The following is an 11,114-nucleotide window of genomic DNA, read 5'->3' on the forward strand; positions in this document are numbered from 1 at the left end:
AGATCCAGAACCTGAAACTGGACCAGAACCAGAACCAGAACCTGAAACTGGACCAGAACCAGAACCAGAACCTGAACCAGAACCTGGACCGGAATCTGGACCTAAAGCACCTCACTCGCTCGTCAGGCTGGTTAGAACCAGCTGCTTCTGGTTCTGATGGTTCTGATTGGTGCATTTGTGTTACTGGCCCCGCCCTCTTTCCAGTGCAGAGAGGCGGGGCTTCCTCTGGTCGTAACGGCTCCACTTCCTGCCTGAGCTGTGGCAGAAACGCACAGCTCCTTCCAGGAACAACCAATCACAGCCTGGAGGAGGGGCTTAGCGCTGTCAGTCAACCTCATGCACTTGCTCCTAAATGAGTCGGATCCGCCTGCCCACCCGCCTGCCCACCCGCCCACAGTGGGCGCCGCCCCGCCTACCTGCCAGAGCCTTGATGCGCGAGCGCTCGAAGAGCCGGGCGGAGCTGTTCTCGTTGTCCCAGTCCTCGTCCCAGCGGTTGTTGACGGTGTCGCTGCTGCTGTACTGGCCGTGCAGCTCCATCGGGTCGTACTCGGCCGCCACCGTCGTCATCATGATGGGTCGGCTGACACGGGCCGCTTCAGGGCCACCACACCTGCGGGCGGAACCACGGGTCAGAGGCAGAACCAGAACCTGGGCCCGGTTCCATGGATCAGAACCTAACACTGTATTGTTTCTTCCTGACCAATGATCATGTTGAGTTTGGCTGCTGCGCACCGATTGGCTGAGCTCTAATGGGGGGGTCAGAGCTTTGGGTCAGCATCATTTCAGCAGGATGGAGAGCAGACTGGCAGCAGAGGAGGAGACACGTTTCCACCTTTACATCAACTATCATCCAGATCAACACTGAGAAAAATCTCATCACTGATTTTATTACTTTTTTCATTCATATCGAAACAGAAAGTAGTTTTATTCCTGAACACGTTGAGCTCTTGTTGCAGTCCAGAAGGCTCCAGCACTTCATGGGGAGTTAATATTTAATGCACCTCTTTGCTGCATTAATATTTCATACTGCAGAGGTTGAGGTCATGCTGCTCAGGTAGAATCAGGAGGCTGGAAGTTCCCACACTGACCGACACCCTGAACCTGGCACAGCCAAGTCTGACTCTGATTGGACGGCAGCAGGAGCTGCCGCCTCATTGGCTGGCTCGTGTGTTCAGGGAACCAGAATCTGCATCCAGCTTCACTGAATCCTTCTGGGTTTCATCCTGGACTCTAGAACAGCAGTTTTTCTAGAAATCGTTCGTTTCTGATTGGCTCATATTTTTCAGCTTTTTTTATTTCCCATTGCGGGTTTTTTGCACTAATATATCAGGTTTTGCTGCAGAACTGCAAAGCCAGGCCCTGGACTTCTGGCCAGTTTTACTCCGAGCAGAGATTTTGTCTTCCAAGTTTAGTGATGGCGAAACTCTGAGTGGATCGGTCTAATTGCTGGGCTGGTGGTGTTTGAACCCAACCGATCCCCAGCACCCGAACATCTTCCAAATGTCTGCTTAAACTTTATTGTTCCTGGAAATGTTTCACATCAGAGAGAAACGTCGTCTTTGACCTGCGCTAGCATCCAGAAGGGTTAGCTAACTTGGTCTGACCGAGCAAAACGCTAAGCTGCTAATGAACTTAAAATGGTGACATTGATTTCACCGTTTTGATCCAAATGCTTTCAGTTACGTTCTTGGCGCTCGCGTTAGCTAACCAGCTAACTATGTGAGCCTTGTTTACCATACTAGCCCAGGCTAACGTCGTTAGCGACTTCCACTCAGTGGGGAATGAAAAGTTTCTGCTCTGCTAGATGAACAGGATGGATGGGAAGGCTCTGCGATCTGTGGGGGCGGGGCCTCTTGCATTTCAAGCAATGGCAACGAAAGTTGCTCTCAGACGTGTCAGGGGTCAGAGAGGGGTCAAATAGAGGTCAGAGAGGCAGTGGCGGAGCTAGACTTTTTTCCAAGGGGGGCCCAAAGGTGAGCAAGGCTTTATCAGAGGGTCCATATACAAATGATGAACGAAAGGAAACAAATATTTGTTTCCTTTCGTTCAAAATTAATTAATATAACTAGTTAGGTTATAATTCAAAGCTTTCATATGACATAGCCGACTTACATTTCAGTCATTATAAAACTTAATGGTTTTTCTCATATTCTTACCACACATTTCAAGCAAGAGCTGGGAGATATAAAACATTAGAGGGCAGCATGTCACTAAAACATGTTAAAAGAATCTGTCTAAACACGATCTACCAGCACTAGCATGGCTAATATAATAAACGAGGCACTATGCAGCGGTACACAACCATTTTGTTTCTTTTTAGAAATGTATGACAAGAGCCGCCTCTCATTAGGAAGGAAACAGCGGTTACTGCTGAGCGTAAAATGTTGGAAATACCTGCAAAACTCCTGACGCTGTAACTCTAAAGCCGTTGATGTGTTTTGGAAAAAGCAGGAACCAACATGTCAGTTTAACCAATGAACAGCGTCGGCCATCGGGCTGCCTTCAGGGACAGTCGGAAAATACAGTTTTCCTGGCAAATCTTTGCCGATCTCATAAGTATTATATTTAAAATGACAATTTCCAGTGGGGTGGCACTAGGGGGGCCAGGGCTCTGTTGGCTCCGCCACTGCAGAGAGGTGCTAGAGTAATGGATCAGACCAAAGCAGTTGAGCCTCAAACCAGCTGGACGGGTAAATGTGAAGCTCCTTATTCTGAGTTAGACATTAATTATTGATGTTCATCATCATCGTTACTGAACAGCAACAGCATGAAGTCCAAGCCAGGGAGTGGCTGGATGTTTGATCTCATCAAGATTTCCAGGTTCTGGCTGTGCACACAGAACCGGCAGGTGTCGGGTCCTGAACACGCGTCCCCCAGAGACACACGACCCGTCCCCCTGCAGTCCCCGCCCCTTAGGTTGAGGAACAGCTGTCAGGCAGCCAGACGGCAGAGCAGCTGCAGGGAAAACTGCCCCAACATTCCTGAACCCACCAGAACCGGTCCACTGAGTCCCGGTATTTAGGAAAAACTGAACGTCAACCTCCAGAACCTGATCCAGCGACGGCTTCCTGCCCGACTTCATTCAGAACCAGAACCTGACTAGGATTCCAGGCTTCACATAGGAAACTGATTGATTGATCATCGATTGATTGAGTCCTCAGACCCATCCAAGATGGCCGCCAAACATCAGAAACATTGACAGCAGGGGAGCCCAAAGTGGGTCCTGGGGGCCAAGCATGTTTTAGTGTCTTCCTGGTACCAAGAACCTTTCAGCAGGTCCATGTTCTCCTCAGGTTCTCCTCGTGAGCCTCATTGGACCCAGGTGGTTAAACCAGGGAGAGACTAAAACATGCAGGATGTGGCCCTCAGGGGCCCACTGTGGGCTCCACTGATTTCCAGTTTCACTCCCTAAGGAAACATGTGGAGGACAAACAAAAACAGGAATTGGATCGGAACCGATCCGTTCAGACCGGCTTCAGTTGAGTCCAGATTTTCCCAGAGTTCCTGGAGGATGTTTCTGGACTGGCAGACCGTTCAGAACCGCCAGTAGGAGAACGTTCTGCGTGTTCGGGTCAGAACCAGCAGCTACAGCTGGCCCGGCTCTATCAGAACTTCCTGCAACTTTTCAGAACCAAGAGAATGAGGAGCTGAAGTCCTGGTTCCACTGTGGATCTTTCGGAACCCGTGAAGTTCCTGTTGAGTCTGGTTCTGCAGTTTGAACACCTGCAGCAGGGTTCGGTTCTCTGAGAGGAACGTTCCTCCAGCAGAACCCTGGGATGTAGGCCGCTGTTTTCCAGCATTTTCTACGGACCGAGCGGAGCTGCGCGGCGGCCTGCGGAGCCGCAGAGAGCCGGGCAGAGACGGCTGAGGCCGGCCACAGGCGGTCCGAGCCGCCGCTGAAACGGACCGGGAAACGAGGGCGGAATCGCGGCCGCGGCGGCTGTTATTGTCCCGGGCAGACCGCCTCCTCCCGCGGCCACGCCTGCATGGCGCACCGTTATTATCCTCCATCCTCCATCCCGGAGGGCGGGGGGCCGCAGGCGGCCCGTGAGGCGCCGCGGCCCGGCCACACGGCGCGGCCGGCCTGGCGGAGCACCGCGGTTCTGATTCGGACATTCCGAGGTTGTCAGGTTTGGATCCGGAGTCCAAACGGCCAGACTGAGCCCGGACTCCCGACCCGAAGCGACGTTGGCCTTCAGAAACCCAGAACCCCCCCAACCCGGAGCTCCAATCACAGCGGCCACTAAAACCCAACCGAACCGAGCCGAGCCGAGCCGAGCCGGAGCAGGGCGCCGCTTACCTGCTAAGAGATCCACAGCGAGGATCCAAACTTCAGCTGCGGAGGAAGAGTCTGCAGAGGGACGGAACCGGAGGAGGAGCAGCGGGAGGGGGGGCTGCTGCAGGGGATGACGGGAAAAGATCCGCACTGACCCTCCTCCTCCTCATCTTCATCATCATCATCATCATCTTCATCCAGCCAGAGACAGAACCGAGCCTGAATCGGACCGCCTTGTTCCCACAGAGAATCATTTTAAATCCCGGGAATTCAACCGGAACCAGGGGTCACAGTGTTACTGAGAGGTCAGAGGTCATGTCTCCGTCCCTCACCTTCTCACTGAACCGACCCTGTGGGCAGTAGAACTCCTGGTTCTGGTTCTGGTCTGACTGAGCCAAGGTAGAACCGGTCAGAACCAGGAAGATTCAACAGAACCGAGCAGAGAGCTCCAGAACCCACGTGATGATGATGATGATGATGATATTTATGGGCACCTTTGTTGACTTTTGAGGACAGAAAAAGTAAAATCAATAAAATAATCAGTTGATGGATTCAGTTGGAAACAGCAGAGGAAGAGGAGGAAATGAACCAGAGCAGAAGGGGCCCGAGGACGGGGCCCTGGGGGCCTCCAGAGCCTGCCTCAGTGTGAGCTACGCTAATGGAAGCTAGCCTTTAGCATGATGGAGAGAAATCCTGAATCAGCTGCCATGAAGAGTGGCACTGTGAACAAAGAACTGTTCATAAAGAACCGTTCATAAAGAACCGTTCATAAAGAACTGTGAACAAAGAACCGTTCATAAAGAACCGTTCATAAAGAACCGTTCATAAAGAACTGTGAACAAAGAACCGTTCATAAAGAACTGTTCATAAAGAACCGTTCATAAAGAACTGTGAACAAAGAACCGTTCATAAAGAACCGTTCATAAAGAACTGTTCATAAAGAACCGTTCATAAAGAACTGTGAACAAAGAACTGTTCATAAAGAACCGTTCATAAAGAACCGTTCATAAAGAACTGTTCATAAAGAACTGTCAAAAGAACCGTTCATAAAGAACCGTTCATAAAGAACTGTGAACAAAGAACCGTTCATAAAGAACCGTTCATAAAGAACCGTTCATAAAGAACTGTTCATAAAGAACTGTTCAAAGAACCGTTCATAAAGAACTGTGAACAAAGAACTGTTCATAAAGAACCGTTCATAAAGAACTGTGAACAAAGAACTGTTCATAAAGAACCGTTCATAAAGAACTGTGAACAAAGAACCGTTCATAAAGAACCGTCATAAGAACTGTTCATAAAGAACCGTTCATAAAGAACTGTTCATAAAGAACCGTTCATAAAGAACTGTGAACAAAGAACTGTTCATAAAGAACCGTTCATAAAGAACCGTTCATAAAGAACTGTTCATAAAGAACTGTTCAAAAAGAACCGTTCATAAAGAACCGTTCATAAGAACTGTGAACAAAGAACCGTTCATAAAGAACCGTTTCATAAAGAACTGTGAACAAAGAACCGTTCATAAAGAACTGTGAACAAAGAACCGTTCATAAAGAACCGTTCATAAAGAAACCGTTCATAAAGAACCGTTCATAAGAACCGTTATAAAGAACTGTGAACAAAGAACTGTTCATAAAGAACCGTTTCATAAAGAACTGTTCATAAGAACCGTTCATAAAGAACTGAACAAAGAACTGTTCATAAAGAACCGTTCATAAAGACCGTTCATAAAGAACTGTTTCATAAAGAACTGTTCATAAAGAACCGTTCATAAAGAACCGTTCATAAAGAACTGTCATAAAGAACCGTTCATAAAGAACCGTTCATAAAGAACTGTGAACAAAGAACTGTTCATAAAGAACCATTCATAAAGAAACCGTGAACAAAGAACTGTTCATAAAGAACTGTGAACAAAGAACTGTTCATAAAGAACTGCGGGAGGATCAAAGATTTATGAATGAAGGCAGACAGTACAGTAGAGGTGGCAGGGGTCAGAGGTCAGCAGGTCAGGATGAGGATCCTCTGGTGAGAGAACTGGTTTGATTGGTTCATGGCAGTGGGGGCGGGGCCAGAGATGGCCGGATTCTGGTTATGTCAGGTTCCACCTCTTGGACCGGTTCCGACCCGTAATTCTCACCAGGACCCATGAAGATCCTGACTTCATCCTGCAGGAGGCGCTGCAAAAACCACAGAAGAAGAACTCAGGCTGTTTCAATGTATTTTTAATGTTTTTCCACCAGAACCATCAAGTCCGATCAAACCAGACTGACAGACCCGAGTCATCTAAACCCAACAAAGCCCAGCAGCTGCCAGAACCCGACCAGAACTCTGCAGGCTTCATTGCATTTATTCACAAACTAAACCAGCAGCACAGAAACTGGAATTCTGTGGAATTCCCCACAGATCCAACAGAACCACCAGGCCCAGATCCAGAACCGGAGAAGTTTTCCGTTTGTTTTTGTCCCTGGAGTCGGAGCTGTGGGCGGCGAGCCGCTTCCTGTCGGGTCGATACGGAGACAGGAAGTGGTGTAAGATGATCCGCACTGACTGTCAGCACCGGGTCCATTAGGGCCTGATGGAGCAGAACCGGGCCTGATGGAACAGACATCGATCCGTGGGTCAGGCTGAAAGCTGCAGCGTCTGCATGTAGGTGATGAAGCCGACTGCAGGCTCCCCCTAGTGGCCGGAGGAGATCACAGCTGTCACTTCCTGTTTTTGTTTCCATTTTTTTTCTGTTTCATTTTGTTTCTTAGCAATTGGGTTTTCAGTTTGTATCGTTCATCTCTCCACCCAACCGTCTTCACAGCCCCGCCCGCTCCGTACCCTGACTCCGCCCATCAGGCTCCTCCGGCCCCGCCCCATCAGAAGTCCAGCCACTCGCTCATGTAGATGCAGCTGGATGGGGAGATCTCTCCTCCTTCATGGCAGTCGTGGAACACCTGCAGAGAGGACAGAAGGGTGAGGTCAGCTGAGGCTGGGGAGGGGCTGCGGGTGCGTCAAGGGGGCATGGTCACCGGGCAGAGTCCGCAGGGCGTCTTGACGAGGCCGGTGGGCTGCAGGATGGCGTTGACGCCGCGGTACAGCTTCATCTGGCCGTCCACGCTGCCCACCGTCCCTTCCTTGGCAGCGATCACCGTCATCTCCACCTTCCCGTCGTAGATCAGTGTGTTTAGGATAGTCTCGATGTCGTCCATGGAAAGGTCCACCTGTGCCCAACACACACACACCTGTCAGCCCACAGGTAGACCGGCTGCCAAGGGCCTGGACTGCAGGGGGGCGGAGTCACCTTGCTGATTCCCAGCTCACAGATGTACTTCCACACCTCATGTGACGTTGCGAATGAGCTGTTCCTCTGGACCATCGGGCTCTGCTGCCCGTCCCTCGCCGCTTCCGCCTGGGAGCAGAGCAGAGAGGGTCACAGGATCCACTGGGGGTCACAGGATCCACTGGGGGTCACAGGATCCACTGGGGGTCACAGGATCCACTGGGGGTCACAGGATCCACTGGGGGTCACACACCCAACCAGGGGTCACATGGAGCCGTTGTAAAGAAAAACTGAGGACGAACATGGGGTTTATCTCTGATCATGTTGGTTCCATCTGATCTACTTTCATTACTGAGGCCACAGACCTCTGCTGCCCCCTGCTGGCTTGAATCATCTAAACCTGAACCGTTGTGTGTGTGTCCAGACGGGTTCTGCTGGTACCTTGCTCTGCAGGAACTTGAAGCACTGCTGGTTCAGAACCTCCACAAACTCGGACTCAAAGTCCTGGTCGCTGTACCAGGCGCCGCCCGTCACCGTTCGATCCGGCTGCAGGTTGTACAGCATGTACACCTTCTTCTTGGAGGCCTAGAGGACAGAACCGCATCAGAACCATCGGAACTGGGTCACCTACAGTTTTCAGCATCCTGACTAGAAACCTGAATATATAAAAAGTGCTTTGAATTCAAACCCATTTCTGAGTTCATCAGACCAAAATGATACTGAACTATTAAGGCGTTTTAATAAAGTGAATCAGAGTGATTGGCTGATGTGTGGCGCATCCAGCCAACGGGACGGGAAGGCGGGACGACCCGGAGATGGAGGAGCTCCAGCATAGCGACGCCAGGAGGTCAGGGTGGGAATCCAGCTGACGGGATTCTCACCGGCGCAGAACCACTTCTTCCCCTTAGAAAACCACAAATCTCTTTTGACTATTAGTTCAAATTTATGTTGAACCTGCAAGAAAAGGGCCAGCAAAGATTGTTTGGTGTAAGAAAGCCCACAGAGGTTCAGGTTGGTAAGTCAAAGATGATCCTAGTTTATAGATCATATGTTGATGTTTTCTTTGGAAATCTTAGTCTTCAGCAGAGTAATAAGATGTTAGGAGTTGAACAATGCTCACTAACCTGATGATCAATAAACGGATCATCAGGGAAACTAAAGCCTCCTTAGTGACGGCGCTCAGCCTTTACATGAACAGCAGCAGTGGAGGCTCCTTTGTTCAAGCAGAATGAATGTTTGTAAAGCAGAACATGGCGGAGGGAACATGGGGTTTGTCGTAACAGTCGGTCGACAATGAAAGGCCCTTTTTTTCTTTTAAACTGGAAAACACGGCGAGCTGCTGGAACCACCGGCTCTCAAGGCTTTCTGGAGAAACCGTGGCACGCTGCATCCCCTTCACCGATTCCAGCTCCGCTTTCATGGCATCCTCCCTGACAGACCGGTGTGCAAACTGGCAGGCCTTGGAAGCCCCTCTTCCACCTGTTGCTGGATTAAGAACTTCCTGACGAATGGCTCACAGTCAGATTGGGGCTCATCAGCTCTGGCTCCTCAGGGCAGCGTGCCGGGCCCTCTGCTCTTCACGCTGCCAGGCCGTCCTAAACTTCAACAGAGTTTAGCACGGTGGACAGGGTGGACATGGTAGAGAGGGTGGAGAGGGTTAGGATTCCTGGGGTTCATTTCATGGATAAACGGGCCTGGAGTGGGAACACAGCAGAACGGCCCGGAGAAGCATCACCTGATGCTGCTGCAGGTTTCATTCCATGAACTGGAAGCATCACCTGATGCTGCTGCAGGTTTCCATCCATGAACTGGAAGCATCACCTGATGCTGCTGCAGGTTTCCATCCATGAACTGGAAGCATCACCTGATGCTGCTGCAGGTTTCCATCCATGAACTGGAAGCATCACCTGATGCTGCTGCAGGTTTCCATCCATGAACTGGAAGCATCACCTGATGCTGCCTCTTCGCCTCAGTTCAGACCCAGCAGCCCTGTGCTTACTAATCGCCACGGCTACCGTTTACCACCAATTTTATTCAAGTCCTGATAATTTTATAATTATAAAATTACATTATGTTTCTATCATGATAATGACGATTATTGATTGATTGATCATTTATACTTAATGTGCATTTAGAGATATCAGTTGTGTATGGAGGACCGATCCTGTCAAAACCCAAATATCAAAATAATCAAAATAAGCCTGGGTTGTACCAACCGGGCCTGAACCGGGCCTGAACCGGGCCGGGCGGTTCTGGACTCACCGCCACAGACTTGACGGCCTTGATGAGCTTCTTGCTCTCCAGGTTCTTCAGGATCTTGTTGATCTCCGTCAGAGGAAGGTTGCTCTTGAAGCGGATGTCTCTGCTCCAGATTCCTGCGGCGACACCAGAACCGTGAGGCCGTGAGGTTCTGACCCGATCACGGCGGGCCATCTTCAGGACGATACCTTTGTTTCCCGCGTCCTCGATGATCTGGTAGACCAGCTTCTCCTGGTTGTCAGAACCTTTCATCTTACTGGAACACAGAGGAGCGTCAGGGAGGAACGACCCGGCAGAACCGGGCCGCGGGGAGCTTACCTGGCGCTCTGCGTGTCCTTCAGCCGGTACAGCAGACCCGAACTGTTCCTCAGCAGGTCCAGCTGACCCTGAAACACAGTCGGGTCAAAGGTCAGGATTCACACCCTGCCAGTTTCTTCTTCGTGTGTCTTAAATGTTTCACATCAAACAAACAGGAAGACGATCAGGTTACTGCTGATGTTCCACAGATCCGGTCCACTTATCGTCAGAGCGATACGGCGAACAACCACCGAACCGGAACCGGAAGTGACTGACCAGGGACAGCAGCTTGTTGAGCGCCATGGCGCGCTGCTGGGGCTCCAGGTGAGGCAGGTCGTTCTGGATCACCTGGTCTGTGATTCCCTGGGGAAACTGCTGACACAGCTCCTTGATCCTGCGAAACACCCGAACCGAACCGGGTCAGAGCCTGCTTCTGGAAACATTAAAATAATGAAAGCGTTTCTCCTGGTTCGGTTCTTCTCACCTGTTCTCTATCTCCGCCGGTTCCGAAAGGTTCGTCTCCTTCTTCACCTTCACCTCTGCCATCCTGACCCAACTGTGTGGTTCCGTGTCTCGGTGCGGGTTTGACTGGACCGGGTTTCTGAGTCGCGAAGAGCCGGATGTTTCGGGGTCCTTCCGGCTGCGAGCTGCCCTGGACGCTGCCTGATCATAAAGCAGTTGGGGTCCTGCAGATATTCTGCTGCTTTCATAAACTCTGCTTCCTTTTTATGAAACAAAATATTTCCAGGTTGGATTTTAATGTGCAAAATCCTGCGGCTGTTTTAGTGAAACCCGGAAACCAAACATGTAAAACCAGGCGGTTCTGGTTCTGGTTCTGGTTCTGGTTCGATAATCTAAGTATTGTTGCTGAGAGTCATGGGCGGAGCCGAGCCCGTTGTCATGGTGACGCCAAACGCAACAGCGGCGCTTCGGTGAAAACTGGAACCAGAACCGAACCGGATCAGAACCAGAACCGAACCGGATCAGAACCGGAACCAAACCAGGCTCAGAACCGGATCA

General features: G+C 50.6%; 1 protein-coding gene and 1 pseudogene across 2 annotated transcripts; both read right to left on the reverse strand.

Annotated features, from left to right (window-relative positions):
• Positions 1–4,389, reverse strand: part of LOC129356401 (spectrin beta chain, non-erythrocytic 1-like) — a 36,772-nt pseudogene extending 32,383 nt beyond the window's left edge.
• A 2,090-nt stretch (positions 4,390–6,479) lies between these two features.
• LOC129356407 (DNA-directed RNA polymerase III subunit RPC6-like) lies at positions 6,480–11,086 on the reverse strand. Of its 2 annotated transcripts, XM_055025997.1 has the most exons (10): positions 10,579–11,086; positions 10,371–10,488; positions 10,116–10,183; positions 9,986–10,053; positions 9,801–9,913; positions 7,980–8,123; positions 7,560–7,667; positions 7,288–7,479; positions 7,097–7,212; positions 6,480–6,949 (listed from the first exon to the last, which is right to left on the reverse strand). In XM_055025997.1, the coding sequence occupies exons 1-9, from the start codon at positions 10,638–10,640 to the stop codon at positions 7,135–7,137; spliced, it is 951 nt and encodes a 316-aa protein (XP_054881972.1). In that variant the 5' UTR covers positions 10,641–11,086; the 3' UTR covers positions 6,480–6,949; positions 7,097–7,134. The 2 variants fall into 2 exon arrangements, with proteins under 2 accessions (XP_054881972.1, XP_054881971.1); XM_055025996.1 differs by having other exon boundaries at positions 6,480–7,212.
• Between the last annotated feature and the right edge of the window lie 28 nt (positions 11,087–11,114).

This window comes from Poeciliopsis prolifica, unplaced genomic scaffold, assembly GCF_027474105.1.
Source record: "Poeciliopsis prolifica strain line A6 unplaced genomic scaffold, Auburn_PproV2 SCAFFOLD170, whole genome shotgun sequence".
Classification (NCBI taxonomy): Eukaryota; Metazoa; Chordata; class Actinopteri; order Cyprinodontiformes; family Poeciliidae; genus Poeciliopsis; species Poeciliopsis prolifica.